General features: G+C 43.0%; 2 protein-coding genes across 3 annotated transcripts in view; both read left to right on the forward strand.

Annotated features, from left to right (window-relative positions):
* The window catches only part of LOC311505207 (apoptosis-stimulating of p53 protein 1-like), a 46344-nt gene extending 30837 nt beyond the window's left edge, over positions 1 to 15507 (forward strand). For both annotated transcript variants that reach the window (XM_084568651.1, XM_084568650.1), the window contains 18 exons: positions 1270 to 1326; positions 1439 to 1559; positions 1798 to 1877; positions 2004 to 2165; positions 2270 to 2410; positions 2498 to 2693; positions 6974 to 7041; positions 7338 to 7545; positions 7674 to 7901; positions 8016 to 8231; positions 8593 to 8743; positions 8836 to 8873; positions 8959 to 9326; positions 9559 to 9696; positions 11013 to 11146; positions 11517 to 11683; positions 11800 to 11999; positions 13802 to 15507. In XM_084568651.1, coding sequence (XP_084424777.1) covers positions 1270 to 1326; positions 1439 to 1559; positions 1798 to 1877; positions 2004 to 2165; positions 2270 to 2410; positions 2498 to 2693; positions 6974 to 7041; positions 7338 to 7545; positions 7674 to 7901; positions 8016 to 8231; positions 8593 to 8743; positions 8836 to 8873; positions 8959 to 9326; positions 9559 to 9696; positions 11013 to 11146; positions 11517 to 11683; positions 11800 to 11999; positions 13802 to 13843 — 2715 coding nt within the window. In that variant the 3' untranslated portion in view covers positions 13844 to 15507. The remainder of the gene's footprint in view (positions 1 to 1269; positions 1327 to 1438; positions 1560 to 1797; positions 1878 to 2003; positions 2166 to 2269; positions 2411 to 2497; positions 2694 to 6973; positions 7042 to 7337; positions 7546 to 7673; positions 7902 to 8015; positions 8232 to 8592; positions 8744 to 8835; positions 8874 to 8958; positions 9327 to 9558; positions 9697 to 11012; positions 11147 to 11516; positions 11684 to 11799; positions 12000 to 13801) is intronic.
* A 622-nt stretch (positions 15508 to 16129) lies between these two features.
* sdsl (serine dehydratase-like) lies at positions 16130 to 20765 on the forward strand. Its single transcript, XM_084569324.1, has 9 exons — positions 16130 to 16344; positions 16947 to 17117; positions 17203 to 17239; positions 17326 to 17465; positions 17584 to 17672; positions 17761 to 17994; positions 18084 to 18214; positions 19165 to 19251; positions 19358 to 20765. Exons 2-9 carry the CDS (start codon positions 16971 to 16973, stop codon positions 19459 to 19461), a joined length of 969 nt encoding a protein of 322 aa, XP_084425450.1. The 5' UTR covers positions 16130 to 16344; positions 16947 to 16970; the 3' UTR covers positions 19462 to 20765.
* Positions 20766 to 21771: the final 1006 nt, after the last annotated feature.

Below are 21771 nucleotides of genomic sequence, written 5' to 3' on the forward strand. Positions count from 1 at the left end.
TCTCGCAGTGCATCAAGCAGTACTCAGACCTGCAGAGTGATTACATGGGGAGCTGTTGAGTTTACGTTCAAGCTAACTTAAATTAAAGCAGCAACAAGGCTGATAAATGAAACAGTTAAATAATGTTATGTAAAATCATGTGTAGGAATACTTTCCATTAGAAAGTAATAGAAAGTAAATGACTATCTTCAGTCTCCCGCTGAGATCTGATTCATTCCTCTGGCGCATGAAGGCGGCTCTTGCAGTGTTTCCAGCCTGCCTGTTGGTTTCAGCACGATGGCGCATTTGTTTAGTCCCACGTAGCAAGAGTGGGTGGTGGGTGTTAAAAGGATACAATGGTGCGAACATGGTGGTCCGAGTGATATTCCAACAGAAAACAAAATGTGCAACCTTTAAATGTTTTTAGAAGAAGCAGGGAGAAGGAGAACATTTTTAACACACTAACAGGTGCCATGATTGCAATTCCGTCAAACTCGATACACTGAAAATAATATGGTGTAAACCGAACTTCACAGGAAACTTATTTGGTTAATGCTGGATCAGTTCCACCACATGTCCCAGTGAGGCTGCATGCTCGATACCATCTAACCTGAATAGAATGCACTTATTTTCATTCGGGGTTTGCCTCGTGGTCTAACAAATTAAAAGTGAGGGAGTCGCTGTCAGTCAATCAGTCTGAGCCTGTGTACAAGGTGCTGAGAAGTGAACACACCTGAGAAAAATCACTAGGGAATTATTCCATTATCAGTGTATTCACAGCCTGTGATTTCTTCCAGACTGCAAGCTCACAGCAACAGAACGTGCTAATGAAATTCTGCATGACAGCTTGATAAATGTGTAGCTGCTGAAACACAATACACCTAAGTGTGTGTACAGGCGCCAGATAGCAAACTGGACTAAAAACTTTGATGAATGACTCACAACACTTTTCTCCCATTACATAGTGTGTCAGGTTAATAACACACTGACTGTACTGTATGTCCTCTTCTTGACTTCCATGCTTCATTTGAAAGCTTGTAAAACACAATGTGGCTGCGTGCAGATAAGCTGGTTTGATCAGGTTGAACTGACAGCACTGACAACATAATGTACATAACCCAACACCACTCCCACATTGGTGAGTGGTTGGGACAGTTAGACGTGCAGTTTGTGAAAGAAGGCTATTTTGAATTTGGACTTAGTCATACTAAGCTACAAACAAAAACTTAATGCTTTTTTTGTTTTGTTTTTGTAAAGACTGAATGGAAATCTCATCTTATTTCCCTGTAGGAGCAGAGACTGAGGTATCTCCAGCAAGGAGGCAGATCTAACCAGGGACAGACACAGGTGGGATCCAGATGTCTGTTTAACTTCTTTAAGTCTATAAGCTTCCCTCCTGTTTTTTGTGATGATATATATATATAAATTTAACTTGTGTATTTTTTCCTCTCGTCTTTAGTCCGAAGCTGAGAAGCTGCAGCGGCTGAAGGAGCGAGTAGAAACTCAGGAAGCAAAGCTAAAGAAGATCAGAGCCATGAGAGGTCAAGTGGACTACAGCAAACTGATCAACGGAAACCTCTGTAAGCCTCAACACACTGCAGAGATAATTATGAAACTGTGTACCATGAATTTAATCTGGAATAGTCGAACTGCTGCAGCATGAAGGAAGCCTGCACAAGGGATTTCTTTAAACTGTTCACAGAAAAATGGCTGAAATCCCATTCAGCTTAAATGTGGCTTACAGTATATAATATAGTTTCAAACGGTGAAGAGAACAGTGGTGATTGCTTCTCTTCTGCTTGTGTCTGTTGCATCCAGCTGCAGAGATCGACCATGTGAGCAGCTTGTTTCAGGAGAAGCAGGCGGAGCTGCAGTCTGCAGTGGTCAGAGTCGACCAGGTAATGTGGAGTTGTTTGCATTAGGGTTTATTTTTCAAGATCAGGTAAAATTTAGTTTAAATTTATTTGTTTTTTACATTCAGGTGAGCTCTAAAGATTTTTCTTTTCATATGTTTGTTTAACCAGTTGACTCAACAATTGGAGGATTTGAGGAGAGGACGCCTTCAACTGCACTCACCAGCTCAGGGGGCACCCCCCGGGTCCCAGGGTGCAACCACCGGCCATAAAGGATCTTCCCTGTCTGGCCCTGCAGCCCTGGAGCTGAGGAAACTTTACCAGGAGCTTCAAGTAAACTATACCTACTCTGAAACCTCTGATTTGCATGTAAATCATCACATTCAAGTTCTTTAGGTCAGAAATGGTTTGTAAGAATCGTAATACTTTATTTTCAGGCCCGCAACCGTCACAACCTGGAGCAGAGCAGTAAGTTGGCCCAGAACAAGGAGCTGCTGAACAAGAGGAACTCCCAGGTGACGGTGATGGATCAACGCATCGGTGACCTGAGAGAACGTCTGCATAAGAAGAGAGCAGAAGTACAAACTGTTAATGTCATTATAATTTTTTAAGTGACCCCACTACTTTGACAGTTCCTGCACGCCTCATGCTTTGCTCTTTTCTAGTTGAGTCGCATGAATGGCGGAGGCCCGCCCTCTCCTCAAACCTCCTCCCAGCCTGGTGGTGGAGTCTCGGGTCGAGTGGCGGCTGTCTGTCCCTACATCCAGGTTCCAGCTGAGGGGAGACAGGAGACGGGGTACCCCCAGCCGGCCGACCCTCCACCCAAACCCATCCCGCTCAGCCACATCCGCTCCCTCTCGGGTTGGTAGAATGATCTTGTTTCTTTGTTTGGCATTTTAAGATGCTGTTCTTTACAAGACTTGGATGACTTTGTCTCATATCTCTGAGCTCTAACTTTCTGTCCTTTTATTTCTTTTTCCTGTCTGTTGGTGCCGTATTTCCTTCCCTGTATCTGTTGTTGTTGATGTTTCCTTCAATGTTAACAATTTAACATGGTGATTTTGTGATTATCGTTGTTGTGTCGCTTGTTGTGGTGGTTGCTGTCATCCTGATGTCATCCCGATGTTGTCGTCCGTGTTGTTTTTGGTGGTTGTTGCTGTCTCGTACTTGGCTGTGTTACTGTCGTGCTGGGTGTGGCCATGCAGAGGAAGACAGGAGTGGCATCAAGAAGCCTCCCAGCCAATGGAAGGTGTCAGATTTAGACATCATCCTGTCAGAACCCACTGAGACGTGGGAGGGACCTCGGTCCCCTCAGGCGGGTGACAGTAACAACAGTGAGTCCTAGAGAAAACGTTAGAGAATCTTACTCACAACTAGCTTCATTGATGATAGATTAGCAGCACCTGAGCCTTAACCCCTTTTCTTCAGTGCCCCCTGGTGTGTGGATGCCTGCGCCTACAGTTTCTTTACATATGAGACAAGTTACTCATTAACCACAACTAAGATCTGCATCATACATATGAAAACATTAAAATCATTTGTCACTTATGGACTTCAAATAAGGAAAAATATACATTTATAGATGCTACTGCCCACCCTTCTAATTCACTTCATTTGTACCATGTATGTACCATTACAGAATACTACAGATTCTTGGAGGTTCATACATTAAGTAATGATTCTAAAGTCAAGTGTGAGGAGAATCCTGGGTTGAAAAATCAAAGGGGGGCACTCATAGTGTGCTCATGTCAGTGCTATAATACAGACCAGATGGTTAGGAGAGAGAACATAATTGAATCAGCTGCACAAAATGACCCTAAAATGTAAAGGTCATTCGTATAAGGACACAGACGTGACATCTGATAGCCAGCAGCTGCTTGGGGTTAGGAAACTCAGCCTGAGAAAATAAACTGAGGGCAAACCGCAGTCTGGACTGAGACTCATATTCACTTATTTCTTCCCTACGAGATGTGGAAAAGCAGGAGGTAAACTGCTGTAAAAAAGATAAAAATGATGATGAGCTGCACATTTAGAATAAATGATATTTTGACACAGTGGAACTAATTGTACTCAGTGAAGAACTGCAATGCTGAAGTCTAAATGTCCTAACACCCGGCTTACTGTAATAGCCCACATTTTGGGAAATACACTTATTCACTTTCTTACTCACATTTAGAGCCATCACCCTCGAATCTATGGGAACCCATTTCCATCAGTGAGATGGAAAAAAGCAGTCATTGTAGAAACATTCTTGAAATAATGACTCAGTCTCTCAAAATAATTTTTGATCACACTGGCAGAAATATACTTCCATTTACAGTAAATATGATGTTACATGTACCAGCTGAGCTAAGTTAGCTTAGCCTAGCACAAAGAGAAACAGGGATGCAGCTAGCATATAAATGTTTCCTACACATAGCCTCAACCTGAACATGTTGGTCTTATACCCAACAGTGCTACATCAACCACACAACAGCAATAAATGACAGCGTGCTCACACTCGCTGCTGCTGCTTTCAATTTGATATATTTCCTTATCCAATTTTTCCCGCAAAATTATGACCAATCACAAAACTGTTTGCAAGAACATAGTGTTGAGGGCGTCACAACTTTGTCTCGACTCCCCTGTGAACTTGAACCGAACATTGTAATAATACTGTAAGAAATGCTCCCTGAATTAGAACAAAATGTCAGTGTGAAAACATCCTTAGTACCACTGCTGGATATAAGCAACGTGTCTTGAACCAGCACTGTTATAAATCCCATTGTGTTCTTGAATGCCAAAGCAAATGCCACAGTTCTATTTATTGCCAGGCTTATGTAAAGTGGATAATACATAGTTGTAAGTCATGTCAACAGTCCACTGGGCTCGACTGTTGAATGAAAGGAAGTCTGAGGCATACAACGGGAGGGTGTGGGGGTCATGGCAGCTGTGAATTCAGCTGTAAATATCTATCATTTCCCGTATGAATGCTAAGACAAGAGTCCACAAAACTCCCAGCAAGACATTGTTAGACAAAAATGGTTTCATATTCCACTGACCTGAACTAATATTTGCTAGGAAGTGGTAACAAGATCTGTGTGCCAGAATCCCTGATACAAAAGCTCTCTTTTTGAGTGTCCCTTATGGAGACTCAGTTGGAGATGGAGTCAAAAAACAAGAAATCCTGTTGAAAAGGTGTGTCCATTTCGTCCTTGCATTAGATTTGGATGAGTTAGACTTAATTTACAATAATGAGCATTAATATTTAAATATATACTTTATATTATATAGTACCAACTTCTATATATCTACAACCTGCAGTCCATTAGCCTTAAAAACTGAAAACATGGCAAACTGTTAGCTTGATGTAAGTGTAATAACATCTGTTTAGCACATTACAGCCTGTTTGTAAAGGCTTTTATACAAATATGAGTCTAGCTGTGTCCTCCTTGTTTTAGTTTCATATTTTCCTGACAGATGTGAGAATATCAAACTTCTTACCCAACTCTTGGCAAGAGAGGGAATTCTCGTGTAATGCTAAATAAATGTAAAGACTGAGTAGTGACGAGTTCGATAAGCTTTGGTAAACTGTTGGCCTGAGTCACCCCTGCGTCGCTTGCACCGGGACATACTGTGATGGCGCCCCGTGCCGTCTCTGTCTTTTCTCCACGACACCCTTGCGACTGCTTCTAATCTGGCTTCTCAGGCAGACGGCCAAGTTTCCACCTCGCACAGAGCGTGCTGTTTGTTTCCTGTCGTGATTGTTTTCTTCCCGAGGTCAGTGCGTTAGAGCGCCAGTCAACAGGTTACGGAACCACAGCTCGCTGTACTTGCTCAAGAGGTTCAGTAGTTAATCAGTGTGAGTCTGGTATTTGCCAGAACTGTGTCGTGGCTGCGCCACTGACATCTCGGCCAAATGGTTAGGTAACGATTTAAAGCGATACTTTCAAAACCAACGTTAAATTTTGTCCACATTTCACAAAGGAGGACACATTATCGTACAATCTTTTCTGCTTTAGCAACATGGCTTCACGTATGGCTGGCCTGTCCATCAGTCAGTTCACTACTACGTTAGAAATACCTTAGGGTGTTTCCTTTTAATGAGTCTTTATGGGTGAGGTGTCAATGAGTTTGTGAAACTCTGAATCATCAGGCTAGGCCACTGACCTTCACCCTCACATGTGAAGCGGCAACAGTGGATCGAGATTTAGTGACAGGCCGGCCATGTGACCTTAGTTCATTGAACTGAGTCAGTTAGTTATGTAACACTACTATTGTGGAGCCTGAGGCTGAGTTAAACTGCAACATATCCAGTGGGTTTGATTTTCTACAGCACAGTCAATCAAGTCAGTTTGAAACCTTCAGGGCAGAACATTTCAGTTTTTGGAGTCGTGGTTTTTGCCATGGTAACCACTAAGTGTATCTTTTCTGGTATAAAAAATAATAAAATAACAGAACACAACTCTTATTCTCAGTTCCTGACCTAACAGCATCAACACAGCCCAAACATTTTACAACCCGGCACATGATCAGAGAGTCTTCTGATCCGCCGCCGTGCCACTTACAGCACTAAACCACATGTTTGCTGCGGAGAATAGACTGTAATCATCAGTCATGTTGAGCAGTTGTTAAGCGATTTAGCGCTTGTCCTTATACATTACAGCGTTCGCTTTGTTGAGGCTTGACAACTGAGAGGCAGGCACGTCAGGTCAAATTAAAAATAACTCGATGAGTGTGTGACAGACATTGCATAATTGTTGTGCGGCCTGTGTGCTGTGGTGCTAAGTAATGGGGCACGTGTACACAGCCTCGTCTTGTGCTATATATGGATAATAATAGGCTTTTATTTTTGCTTGCCTTGCCATGTATACTGGAAAACAGCTAATTTAAAGCAACAAGTGAGCTCCCAGGCCTCCTCCCATCATAACACATGTAATGATTTAGTCTTCTCTTCTTCCTCTAACTGCTGACTCTATCTTACCATGTACCTGTTTTTCCACAGTGCTTTGTCATCCTCCTTTTTGTTTGGGTCTGTCTGCCTCTTCCCCTCATTAATCGCCTTTCCTCTTTTAACCTTTGTTCCCTTTCTCAGCTGTTCAACTCCCTCCCTCTCTCTCTCTTTCTCACACACGTCTCTCTCTTTGTCTCCCTCCATTCAGCCAATGAAGCGCCGTGGCCTAGCATCAGTAAGAATGTGCCGGACTGGAGGACCAACAGTCCAGAGCAGGTACTGTTTCCACATTAGACACCGATAAAAGTGAAGAATGTCATTTATAAGAGCTGTTCTCATACACGCTGGAATGACGAGAGAGGATTTCATGTGCAGTGAGGGGTATTACACAAACTCCTCATTTCGTTTAAAGCCCCCTTGAGGCTCTGAATTTGCTGACCCAGTGCAGTGAAGGATTGTGTGAACTTTTCAACTTGAAATTTCTCAGGATGAAAAATCAGTCATGGAGGTTTTAGTGGAATAAAAGTAGGTTACGTGATTCACTCTTCATTTCTGTGTCTCCTTCCCGACAGCTTCCCTCTGGTTATGGTACCTACCCCAGTGCCGCCCACCAGGCAGCGGGACATCACTGTGCCACAAGCTCCCTGCCCCGTTCTGCCCCCGGTACTCTGGGCTGGCCTCGATCCAGTGCCGCCAACGCCACCTCCACCTCCTCTTCACCATCCTCCTCTTCACAGCAAATACAGCAGCGTATTTCTGTCCCTCCTAATTCAAGTCAAGGTAATCCAACACCTGTTCTTAAATTTCACATTTGTGTTTATTTATTAAGAGCTCTTCTTTTTAAGAGAAACTGAAAGATGAACTGTCACGTTCACTGCAGAATTTCCTTTTCTCGTCTCTGCTGTTAGGTCCTGCCACCACCTCCCAGCCCTCTCCTCTGTCCCCACAAACGGAGCGGACAGATCCCCCTCCGGCGGTGGCCGTGCGTCCGTACGTCCCAGACCATCCCTCCAGGCCTCAGTCCCCGAGGAAGGGCCCTGCCACTATGAACAGCAGCTCCATCTACAGCATGTACCTCCAACAGCCTCAAGCCAAAAACTATGGATCTCTCAGCAACAGGACTACTGTCAAAGCGGGTAATTTAACGGAAACATGAACTATAATTTTAGATCATAGACTTGAGATATTGTACATTTATTGTGTCTGCAAGGGAATGTAAATCACTCCCTATCATTTTCCCCTTTCCACAGTCTACGGTAAACCCATCCTTCCCACCTCCTCCACTTCTCCGTCACCTGTCCCTTTCTTCACGGGAGGAGGAGGCGTAAAATCAGCAGGGGAGGATGTCACGGATAAAGACGGAGGCAAAGGAGGCGCAGGAGAGACCACTGATGGGCAGATTGTGCCTCCGCCTAGCGTGGACAACATCCCTCGCCCCCTTAGCCCTACTAAGCTCACCCCAGTCGGTAGGTCCCAGAGGATAAATCAAACTGGACAATACTAATGAATGTGACATTTTAATTCATTAATGTTTGATATACAAAAACAGACCGGCTGACTTTGAGTTTAAGTGAAGCAGCATTACGTAGTTGTGTTGCCAAAAGGATGAACAACATATTTAGAGCAGGGAGCGTTCCCAGTCATCTTCTTCTCTGTTACAAAAAACTTTTAAGATGAGAGATCTTGGTACTAAACTGATCTTAAAGTCTAAGGCACAATCTTAGAAGCATGAGCAGCTAAGTTTGCCATAAACAAAAACATTTAATGAAAAAGTTAGGCTTTAAACTCTCATTAAATATTTTAATTCTCGCTCTCTGCCCTCCACAGCACACTCCCAACTAAGATACCAGAGTGACGCAGACCTGGAGGTCCTCCGTCGACGCCTCAGCAATGCGCCAAGACCTCTCAAGAAACGAAGCTCAATCACTGAACCTGAGGGTCCGCAAGGGCCAAACATCCAAAAACTACTGTACCAGAGGTGGGCGCTAGTGTATGTTACAGCCCACCAGAAAAAAAAAGTGAAACTTTTACTCAATGAAGCTAATGTGAATTTCTGTTCTGGCGCTACAGGTTTAACACGTTGGCAGGAGGCATGGAGGGAGGCTCAGGTAAGACACTGAGATGAGATGGCCAGGGGACATCAGTGGGTCTAAATGGATGCTGCATATATTTAACTTTCCCTCTTTGTTCCAGGCAACACCTTCTATCAGCCCGAATGCCTTTTGGGAGACATGGATAACGTCCACACAGCCAATGGGAACGTAGAACCTGGTGACAAGCAAGTCAATGTGGCAACCGCAGGGGTGGAAGGTCAAAACCTGAACTCTGACTCCCGCCGCTTGTCTCCTCCCTCTGTTGCCACGGAAACATCCAAAGAGACAACAGCAAAGGCAGAGAAGAGCAATAATGTGTCTCCGCCGACCCAACCCAGCCCTTCCCCTGCACCTGATAAGCCAGAAGACCAGAACAATAACAACCAGAGAGGATCTAGTCCTGCCAGCAGCTCAGTAGGCCACGCCTCCCCTTCTCCATCGCCTCCTGCTCCACCTGCACTGCCTAAGGTAGTAGGAGTATAATTAAATCTGGGTACACGCATCAAAACAAGGGACTATATGATCTGAATATTAGCAAAACATCTCAATAGTTTCTCAGACAGAAATATGATACTGCAAACCTAAACAAAATTATTCTCTGCAAGAGCTAATGTGCCAGATTAAGCAGCATGTACTTACATAGCAGTTCTTATTCTGCATTGTCAACACTTTCCTGTTTCCCTCTGTCCATGTTCTGTAGACAAAGCGAACCAACCTGAAGAAGCCGTCATCGGAGCGGACAGGCCACGGCCTGAGAGTCAAGTTCAACCCTCTAGCTCTGCTGCTGGATGCGTCACTAGAGGGAGAGTTTGATCTGGTGCAGAGAATCATATATGAGGTAAAACATTGTGTTATGGTGCAGTAGCAAAATGTGCATTATAATGCATGTGTTCAATATTATAGTTTAGCTGTACATGCATGTATGCTTCCAAACACATCCAAAGCTTTTCACACAGCAAATTAGCAAATGCAAAAACAAATGTCTAGAAAGTTAAAACCTTCTGTTATAATAGTGTACAATAAAAAAGTGTGATGTAGATAAACTTTTGGGATCAAGGCTAATTCAAATGGATATACTGTGAGAGATGCTATCAAAGTCCAGTTATTTTATTTATTTTATTTTCTTAGTTCAGAGAAGAGTCAGGAGATAGGGCAGTGTGCAGCATGGTAGATGGTTGGGCATGAAGATGGTGGGACAGATGATTAGGATTAGCATAAAAGTAGAACAGTACTGGGCCCAGTATGTGGCCTTGTGAGACACCATTTCACCTTCAGAGTGTGTAGAGAAAATAATATTTATCATCAGGAAACGTGTGACTTGTGTCTTATAAGGATATAAACCATGAGAGTGTTCCGTCTTAGAGGAGTTATGTTGAAAGCAGTTGAAATGAAGGCTACGTTTGGACTTGGATAACACTCCTAATCCTCACAATGTCACAATGAACAATGTCTTGACAAGACCAAGACTCACCAGGACCTTCATAGTCTGGGCTGCTTGTATCAGCAGACACAGCTTGGATCTAATACTTCCACTTTGATTAAAATTCTAAAGGTCACTTTTCTGTGTTGTTATGCAACAGAATAACGTTTCTACCTGCCAATAATTACACCCACATGCAGATTGCCTCAACAGATTGGCTATCCACTAGAAGAGTGTGAAGCTTTTTCAGTACCTTCACAGCAGCGCTTTCTATCTTTGATCTTCCACAGCTGTGTCGGGGGAGAGGTGGTCTCAGTTGTGAGGCGTGCGGTTATTGTTGAGGACACAGGCTCTTTATCGCAGAGTGTTGCAGCAGCACGTAGAGAACAAAGCCTTACATCTCTAGAAGCAAACCCTCATCTATCTCTGACATCTTTCACTGGAGGGAAAAAGTGCTTACTGACTTTCAAAACTCTAGATGATACTCTCAAGGAAACAATCTGATGCTTCACATCTACAACAAACTGAGTCTGACAGTATGCCCCGAGGCACTCAACAGCCTCTAACTGCACAGAAATATTGCACTATCCCGAGTTTTGCTGTATAACTGGATATTGGCACTTATGCACTTATACTCCGCTTGTAAATACAAAGGGTTTCTCAAACCTGATACCAAAAGAATCTTTAAATTTGATGCAGTCTAATATCTCTACATTCACATCTCTGTCTTTAAGGTGGAAAACCCCAGCATGCCTAACGATGAGGGCATAACGCCTCTTCACAACGCCGTCTGCGCTGGCCATCACCACATTGTTAAGTTCCTGCTGGACTTTGGAGTGAATGTGAACGCAGCCGACAGTGACGGATGGTCAGTGCCTTCATCCAGTCAGTGAATCATGCAATAATCTGGACTAATAAAAGAGCGGCGGCTGCTGAGAGACTTCTGGGAGTTTGAGTAATGAATACGGTCCTGGGCAGCAACGACAGAGATAACTGACTTTATGAATTAATTTTGGCTCAGCCTCCTCAGCAGTATTGAAAGAGGAGATTATCATATGTAGTGAGGCTCTGTATTCAGAAGTTAGTAAAATTTATATTCGGCCTGACATCAGTTTATTGTAACGTGCTGATATCTGACGTGTACTGCTGGAACATCTTTGTCCTGTGTTTATTGAAGCTGAATGAACCTTGGCTGGCGGAGGAATGTCTGAAGTCTGATTTAATGTCGTTCTTCTCAGGACTCCTCTGCACTGTGCAGCTTCCTGTAACAGCGTCCACCTCTGTAAGATGCTGGTGGAGTCAGGGGCGGCTATTTTCGCCACAACAATCAGTGACGTTGAAACAGCGGCAGACAAATGTGAGGAGATGGAAGAGGGCTACACCCAGTGTTCTCAGTTCCTCTATGGTAGGTACAAACAGACAAACTCAGGGCGGGTCGAAGTTTATGTAAAAAATTATGATTTAATGAATAAACAGTTCAACTATCAAAGAATTTAACTCAACATTCTCTGTTCCTTCCAGGTGTTCAGGAAAAGCTGGGGGTGATGAACAAAGGCTTGGTCTACGCTCTCTGGGACTACACCGCCCAGCAGGGTGATGAGCTGTCCTTCAGCGAGGGTGACGCTATTACTGTGCTGCGTCGTCGTGACGACACTGAGACGGAGTGGTGGTGGGCGCGGCTGAACGATCGCGAAGGATATATACCGAGAAACCTGCTGGGGGTAAGGAAATGCGAGACAGCGTAATGCTGGGTACAACTTCTTGCACGAGTGGAGATGCATAAGTGTCGCCAGATGCAGCTGATGGTTTCCAGCCCAAAAGTTGTTCAAAAACTGTCAAACGTTCACAAAACCACCCAAATATTAGACTGATGTTTTGTTTAGTAATTTAACTAGCCAGATTGCTTACGCTATTGCAGCCTATCATAAAAAAGAAATGCAGCTCAGGCACAGAAATCATACAGTGACCAACCTCAGCAGCCAACCATTTTTCTAATTCATTCTTATTATTATTGCTATGTCTGATTTGTTTGTAAATTATATTCTAAATTAAGAAATTAAATAAAGGGAAGCACTTATCTACCTGACACATAGTTCCCCCTGGGTAATGTAGTTTAAGTGCCATTATCAACCGACAGGAGACAATGCTTGTGAGAACTCCCTGTACGGCTGAGCATGATGGGAAAACTCAACTCAGTACGCCACAGGGTAAAACTGTAAAGTGTCCCACTTACATCACTGACACTAGGCTTCTTACTCTTTGCACTAGCGAAGCACATTCAATGCACACACAGACACTCTTCTAAGAAGTGAATGTTCTGTAGAAAAGCTGCTAAAATGATTCCAAACCAGCCCAAAGTTTGTTTGTCCGTCTAACTCTATTTTTATCCGTTAAATAAAATTGAAAAACCGCCCAGCTGGGCATGAAACCAGCAACACTGAGTGGAACCCTGTGCAGCGTGTCTCACTTTAGTGGCTGCCGCCGCAAATAGGTGACAACAGGATTCCCTAGCAGCTGTTAGTGACTCAAATATGTTTGAATTTGAAGACTCTGAAGATGCCTGACTGTCCGTCAGATCAGTTAAATCGTGCCAAGCTGCGATGCAGTAGCGCCGTAGAGGTTTAATTTTTTCAATCAGTGGCCTCTGTGCCAGTGACAGTCATGGCATTATGATTTTCGCGTTGTTGCTCAATCCATCCAGCCCGTTCTCTGGCACACTTCTCAGATTTGGCGCAAACGTCCACTTTGATTCAAGGATGAGCATTCAAGTTAAAGGTCAGGGTCCCTGTGACCTCACAAAACGCGTTTTTTTGACCTTATCGTGTTCAAATGTCAAATAAAATGTCTAACGCGATAAAAAGAAGGGATGAGATTTCACATCCAAAAGGTCAGAAAGTCAGCGTCACTGTGACTGCACGGTGTTCTGCAAAAACACCTTTATCACTCCATCCTGTAGTCTACTAAGTATTCAGGGGAGGCATACGGCTGTGAGTTGATCATTTTAATTTATAGTAAATCTAATGAAATATTAGCAACTGGTAGTAAAAAACATAGCATATTTTGTTTTGTCATTATTGTAGCAAACTCAATAAAAACTGTAATCATATAATATAGATTTTAGCATACATTGTGAGTTACTGGATCAGCCAGAATAAAAGCCTTTCAGGAACACTGAATATATCTGATCAGTTTCTAACTTATTAACAATTACTGCTAATGCTTTGAACCAGTAATATCTGACTTTGCTCCAAGCTGCCTCAGTGTTGGTAGCAACCGAGTATTAACAGGAAGTACGTGCCAGTTTTATGGTCCGGCCACGTAACAGTGGACAGGAAGCATCATCAATACTCGTTTCCATTAGTTCAATGAAATGGGGGGCTGTGATTTACCAGCGGAAACGGCTTCTTAAGAAGCACATCTATTCCCACGCCGTGTCTTAATGTCGGCCTTCATGATGTTCAGGCACCTGTTAACAATGTTAACATGATGTAGTGACCCTGCCCCTCTCTCCCCCTCTCTCCAGCTGTATCCAAGGATCAAACCCAGACAACGCTCGCTGGCATAAAGCCCAGACCGTGAATGTGCACACACACACACACACACACACACACACACAGAAGAGATGAAGAAGCAGAGAAGGAAGAGGAGGAGGAGAATGCGGTCGAGAGAAAGAAAAGCCGAAAAGGTTGGGAGGCTGACAGAGGGAAGAAGGAGAGGCAAAGACGGAGACACTTTTTTTTCCCCTGTTTGTTCGAATGCAACGGAGCCACTTTATAGTAGAAGCAGTATATATTTTCACTGAGTTGCTGCAGGAAGTTGCCTGAATCTTCCTCTGAGCTTGGCAACTTCACAAGAGTTCAGCAGCATGAGAGACGCTGAACAAAACAAAGGTATTAAAAAATGAAAAGTCATTTGGCTGCTGCATCAAACACCCACCCAGCCCAATACATGAACGCTGCCTGACATTCTCCAAATGTTCTTGATCTTTACATGTCACTTTATTTTGATAGGGTGTTAATTAAAAAAAGGGACACCTATGTGGATGTACATAACGCCAGCCTCATTAGCCGCACAGCAAAAGGATGTGTTCTTTGTTGAGAAAACACCTTCACGCTGTTCGCCGTGAAGATTTTAAACGCAGCGAAATTTCCAGGAGAGATCAGGTGAAAGTATGTGTGAGATGGGGCACATGGAAGTGAAGCTGGAGAGAGGAAAGTGAGAAGTGTTACAGCAAGTTTTGTCGGCACTTACTTTGTTAGCAAAGTCAAGGAGGAGTAATGCAGGAAGTGAAACCACGGGACTATCACACATGGTGGCTGAGCTCTGCATCGACCCAAGTGTTAGAGGTGCTCAATAAAACGGTTTGAGGTCATGTAAGAAGAGTATTTTTTTACTTCTGATTACTCAAACTGATATAAAAAGCAGTTATGAATCACCTTTACTTGTGTTGACTCAGTCTGAATGCTGGGTGCCGTGTCCACATTTGTTCAAAACAGGTCACTAATGGTAAAACGGGAGCGAGTAGGATGAAAGGAAGGGAAATAAGAATGTGTAGAAAATGTTTTTAAAGGTAAGAGATCGCTAATCAAACCTCTGTTAGTCGTATTTTCATTTCAGGATAAAGACACTTGTTCTCATCCTGGTACAACTTGTCTATAAGGAGCTGAAACGAACAATAAGATAGAGCAGTGTTTCCCGTCGGTCAAAGTGTTGAAGGATTTAATATCCATGAAATAACTCACATTAACAAAAACTCACGTGTTTATTTTTTACAACTCAGAAGAGTGACTTAAAAAGCAAACCCTAATATAAAATATGTCAGTATTAAAATGGGGCTAAGTTAGCCCAGAGTTAATGAAGAACAAAAAAAACTTTCTTCATCATTTTTTTCACATTTACATATTTTTGTTCTTGTATGATATGTATTATTCCCCTGATGCTGTTTTATTTAAAAAAATATATATATTATTTTCTATTATTATTATTATTGCTGCAGACTTCTCCTGTTTCATTTCTGGTGCCACTCACTGCTGCCACCCAGTGTACAGGAAGGGTTTTGCGTCATTTCCTTGAACACAAAATATGAAGTGTAAAATATGAAGCAATAAGTTGCCTGATGTTTGGTGTGAGAGGGGGACATTGTTCTGAGGAGGGCATACCATCACTTTGTGTATATGCAACCTGTAACTGTACAGCTAATGTACAATAATAATAATAAAGGAATTATAATCCCTGCAGAGAACAAAAGCTGTGTCTGTGCTCGCTGAGGTGTCTGAACTACAAATGAAAGGAGTGTAACAGGTGGAAGATGGATGCAGCTGGAACAGGCGTGAGGAAAAAGAGGAAATGCATAGTATAAAGACAGCAGAGCATAGTTACAATACATCATGATAAAAGCAAATTAACTATAAGACATGGCTAGATTTCACATACGCAAAGAGAAACACAGAGCTTCAAACCAATAAACTGTGGACTTTAGAGGGGAATTATAGTTCACAGGTCATTCAAAGCTCAGCACTGGAAGAAAGCACTTCACGCGTAAGTTTCTTTCTGATTAAATTCACAGTATCGTCAACTAGTGCAGGCAGTGTTTGTGACAAGTCTGCTTTGCAACTTTCCTTTCATTTAAGAGATATAAAACATGCCTATATAGTCAATGTATCCTGTACAGTAAGTACCATTAAAATGAATCAATTGTGAACAGGTTAAGTTAGCACACATAACAAATAATGCCAGAAATATCTTTCAAAATAATAGAAACCCAGGTTATCAGAATGTATGTTTAGTTAGTTTTATAATAATAATACTACAACTACTACTACTAATGATAATATTATAAAACTTTACATGAATAGTGAGTGAATTTCTACTATGGGATACACAGAACAGACTTACAATAACCAAAGTAATACATTTATTTTGAAGCAGCAACCGGAAGTAGCAGTAGTGAATCCTCACTTGACGGAGCTAGCTAGATGCTAACACTCAAACTGTGATACATTTCCTATAATATGAACAACTTAACACTGCACGGTTAGAGGCTCGTTCAACGAGACATTTTTAACCGTAAGTCAACATTCAATATATTAAAATTAGTTGCTGTAAAACACACTGGAGTGCAGTGTAACACGTAGCACATTAGCATGACAACAGTTTACAGTGGTTTACATAATGCACTTTACGTTACGTCGTGTCGTGTTATCGTGAGGACTTGCTGCGTTCACTAAATGCTAAAAAAAAAAGCTAGCAGAAGTTTTAGCATGAACGTTCAACCGAGATTTTACTGCTAACATTTATGTACAAATTTCCTTTAGAATAAAAATCAACTCAACACAATACATAGCCTACTATCATCAGATAAACCGTGTACATGGTTAGTGGACGTATTATAACTGTACAGAGTTTTTTTTTTTATTATTATTTAAATAAGACAATTACGTTCCTAAAACGTTCACTTGCCTGTGCCTCTGTTTTACTACGTTTACAGCTGTTCTTGAAAGCAGCACTGACCGTGCATGGAACACAGTAAAGCAGGAAATGAAAGTATCAACATCAAAAATTGAAAATCTGACACTCTTCTTTAATGCACTTGTAGCCTCTTCCTGAGCTGTTACTGCGTCTCATGAGCTTCACCAGCAAATAGTGTTTATTCTTTCTACCGATACAAGTTTTTGGAAGCCCTTGAAGTTGCCATGGCTGAGCATTTCCACCTGAACACGCCTCTGCTGGAGAGCACCAGCATGTCCAAGCGCGTGGGAAGAACGGTGTATCTGAAGATGGAGAACTCCCAACCCTCTGGTTCCTTCAAGATCAGAGGCATCGGACACCTCTGCCAGCAGGTGGGAAACACAAAACCTCTTCTGGTGCTCCAAAGCCCTTTCCCCCCGATCCAGTTGACCAGATTTTGGTTGTCTGTCATTGCAGCTTGCCAAACAGTCCAAAGGAGTTGTCTGCTCTTCAGGTGACATGCATACTATTGCACAGCATATGCTGGTTATAATAAAGCTTGAAATAGCCGACTGAGTAGATCTAAAACTCTTTTTCCAGGTGGCAATGCAGGCATGGCTGCAGCCTATGTAGCCAGGAAAATGGGTGTGCCTGCTACTATCTTAGTCCCCTCCTGTACTCCTCAGCTGGTGGTCCAGAGGCTCCAGGATGAGGGTGCAACTGTCAAAATAATAGGCAAGGTGAAGAGTAGTGTTACTTTTCTGAAGATGATCTTATTGTGGCACAGATGCCAGTTTACATCGGACCATGTTTTCAGTCTTTAGACGAGAAAATGAAGCGCAGTCTTTTTCTTCTCAGGTTTGGGATGACGCTAATGCAGAGGCTCTCAGACTGGCAGAAACCGAAGGACTCACCTATGTTCCTCCATTTGATCACCCCCTTCTGTGGTAATAAGTCTCTACGATGTGATGCTCGTGAATGGACTATAACTCTGTAAGACTACTTTACTCACCGTTTGTGTCTCTACTCACACAGGCAAGGCCATGCCAGTATGATCGCGGAGGTCGCCGCCTCTCTAGGTCCCGGCGTGAAGCCCGGAGCTGTGCTGGTGTCTGTGGGTGGAGGGGGCCTCCTGTGCGGGGTCGTCCAGGGCCTGAAGGATGTGGGCTGGACGGACGTGCCGATTGTCGCCATGGAGACGGTGGGGGCAGACTGTTTCAACGCTGCGGTTAAGGCGGGGAGAGTGGTCACTTTGGACGACATCACCAGGTTAGGTGTTTGGATGAGTCGAAAGTTTTCCACAGTGAAGTTTTCGGAACGCGGCCTCACCCCTCATCCCTCCGCGTGCCTCTCCACAGTGAGGCCAAGTGTCTCGGAGCGAAGACAGTTTGCAGGCAAGCCTTTGAGTACAGCCAGGGCAGCGAGGTGACGATCATCTCTGAAGTGGTGACTGACCAGCAGGCTCTGCATGCCGTCCAAACATTCCTGGGTTGGTTTCCTTAAAACTAATTTTAAATCTCAGACTGTGTGTGTATCTTCAGCGTGATGCAACCTGTATGTTTTTAGCCACTGCTGATTTAAGAGCAGATGCTGTCGATGCTAGATACACTGTTGTCTGTTTAAGGACTTGCTAATTGAAGTCTGCACTTTCTTTCTCATCGGTATTCAACAAGCTTCAGTGTCCTCCTAATGATAATGATGAATTTAAGAGCACTGAGGTATTAGCACTGTGATTCTACTGGATGCAGGACTGACTGGAGATTAATTCCTTAACGCTGCACTATAACCACTTTTACTGCTACAAGTCCATTATCCATCTATCTCTCCATCTGTTACCTTTAACCCTCCATCTAGAAGGTTAGTCAGTCTATCTCAGCGCTGACGAAAAGATACACATTCACACTCACACACCTAATTTAGAATCACCAATTTACCTAACAAGCATGTCACTGGACTGTGGGAGGAAGCTGGAGCACTCAGAGAAATCCCACAAAGGCTTAGGTAGAAATTAGATCAAAAAGCAGATTGGAATGTCAGTAGTTTGCAGACAATAATGTCCATCCATCCATCATCAATTAAAGCTTGTCCTGTAAAGATAAGTTGGAGCCTATCCCACGTGACAGTCTGCTGGAGAGGCGGGGTACACTCACTAGCTCCAATTTAAAATGACCAATCAGTCTAACATGCATGTTTTTGGAGTGTGGACAGAAGCCAGGGTGTCTGGATAAACCCACACAGGAACAGGGAGAAGATGCAAACGGTTTTTACATGAGTTCTGAAACTTCACATCTGGGGATGCTTTGAAATCCGTCAACCTAAAAATAAGCTAGTTTTGGTGGAGTAGAAACATGAAAATACTCAAATGAAGTATAAGTACTTTGAATTAGGGTCAGTACTAAGCACAATGCTTGAGTAAATGTACTTTCACACTGCTTGCAGATGAAGAGCGCGTGTTGGTGGAGATGGCGTGTGGAGCAGCGCTAGCACCTGTCTACAGTGGACTTATACTCAGATTACAGGATGAAGGTAACTATTCTGAAGCCATCATCGTACCTTCGTATAACAACGATTCCCTCTCGAGATGAAAAGCAGATGGAAGAGTCTCGTCTTAACTGCATCTTTCTCTTCTCAGGCCGCCTGCCCCCTCTCTCGGGCCCCCTGCTGGTGATCGTGTGCGGTGGCAGCAGCATCAACATGGAGCAACTGAGCAACCTCAAACACAAACTACAGGCATGAACAGCTGTATGCGAGCAGGTGTGTGTGTGCGGGGAGGGAGTGTGTGGCCATGACAAAAACATTGCTTCTGTGAATGGTGAGTGGAAAGATGAATGAACGAATTCCTGGTAGAAGAAAAGAGATATGCGTGAATTAGCTCCTAATATTTCTGTGTAGAAATGCAACATAATGTTTTAGGTGATTCAAATAAATCTCTACATGTATAAATCACAGCTCAGTCTTTTACTGTGAATATACTGTATGTGCTATTTTACCTCAGTGTTCAGTTTCTAAGTTTCCCCACATGGTGGTGTTGAAGTTCATTTTTCAGACACAGCGCCTCAGGATTTCGTCTTTCTAACCTTCTCTTAGTCCTTTGTAGAAACATTTTTTTCCGAGAACAACATATACCTTTGCAGCTGAATTGTTATATATAATTAAATTAAATCTAGTGCAGAGTTCACTTTAACAACTTGTAGATACAGATAGTTTGTCTTCGCAGCTCTGACATTGTTGCATAAGATAACAGGTTGACTTGTGCGTTTTGCACTTGTATAACCTACTGTACAACACAGCAGTGTCTATTTAAAAGCACCTCGAGCAGTTTGGTGAGCAAAGACAAAAGGTTTCATTCTAAAATACCACAAATAAGACATTTTGTAAGCTTTGTGATGATGTTGATGGTGAAGGTTGCAATGCAGCCTTGGTATGTTTAAAGAGGTGTTTTGTTCAGAGTGAGCTGTTCAGAATTTATTATTCATCCTGGTATCATCAGCGTTCAGTTAAATAATTAAATAAATGCCCTTTCAGCCTCTAGCATTCATTGTGCCTTTTCCTTTGCAGAACACTGAGCAGTATTTTCAGTAAAAATTTGAAGGCTGAATATGTGATTTATGATGGATTCTATACACTGAAAAACTGCTCCATTCTTACTGAAATTAAAAGCCAGAAAATACTGTCTGTGCATGGTCAAGACAATCTCCAAGCACATGATTCTCCTGACGTTCCTGTTGCCACACCTGCTAATATTATTAGTTTCAAGAGAACATTTGTAATAATGTGGAAGTAAAGATAAACATGTATTTAAGTAGCAGGAGCTTAGGAGTTCAAACGTTTTGGCGGTTAAGCTCAGAGGAAAAGCAACATCACTGACTAGTGACAGATGAACATAAGAGACAGGGACCCCGGAGATGCTGGGGAAGCTGATGGGCTGATGGAGACCTTGGCTGAGATCCTGTGGAAGAGCAGGGGGGACGTCAGACGAATGAACTTTAAAGGCTGATTGCGCTCAAAGAATGTAGGCGGACAGATCAGATGAGTGTAGTGAAAATGAAGAGAATGAAAACACGGGAAAGCAGAACTGACAAACTCACTGCACTAAGGTCCACCCTCCTTGGAAGTAGCTGCAAGTGGAAAAATGACCCCAGTCCAAACAGACGTACGGTTCCAACGGTGGAAAATGACTGCAAAATGAAAACAATCTAACCTCCGCATGATCACGATCAAACATCACCCTCTGAAAGGAAGTGAGCTCCATGGAAGAAGTCCAGGAAGATTCCATTCAGGCAAGACGAGCACTGGAGCTTACTAAAATCCAGGTTGCCCTGCCACCACGCTTAAAAAAGAACAACACCTAGAAGCATGGTCAAGGCCTCGGTGGGTTATGGGCCTGCTTTGCTGATTCTAGTCCTTTTAATCCTTTTAATATGCACTATGTACAGCACTTTGGACAGTGTGAGCTGTGGTTAAATGTGCTCTATAAATAAACTTTACTTACTTATTTACTACTAATCCGTGCAGGACACAATGAAATTTGAAGATAACTAAAGAATTTTGGAGCATTTTGTCAGAGAGTTTTATCACGGTCACAGATTCCATTTTCTCCAACAGGATAATCACTCAAAACCTTCACTTACTGGCCAGTTTATTAGGAACTCCCTTCAGTCTTCATGGCATAGATTGAACAATGTGTAGGAAGCCTTCCTTAGAGAGTTTGGTCCACATTGACATGAAAGCATCACGCAGATGCTACAGATTTGTCATCTGCACGTCCGTGATGCGAACCTCTCGTCCCACCACGTCCTCAAGGTGCTCTATTGGACTGAGATCTGGTGATGGTGGAGGTCACCTGCGTACAGTGAACTCATTGCAATGTTCAAACCGTCATGAAGCATATTCTGCTGGAAGTAGCTATGAGAAGATGGGTACACTGTGGTCATAAAGGGATAGACATAGTAAGCAACAATGCTTAGGTAGGCTGTGGCCTTTTCAGCGTGCCAAGAAAATATCCCCCACACAATTACACAACCACCAGCCTGAACCGTTGATACA

This window comes from Chelon labrosus, assembly GCF_963514085.1.
Source record: "Chelon labrosus genome assembly, chromosome: 20".
Taxonomy (NCBI): domain Eukaryota; kingdom Metazoa; phylum Chordata; class Actinopteri; order Mugiliformes; family Mugilidae; genus Chelon; species Chelon labrosus.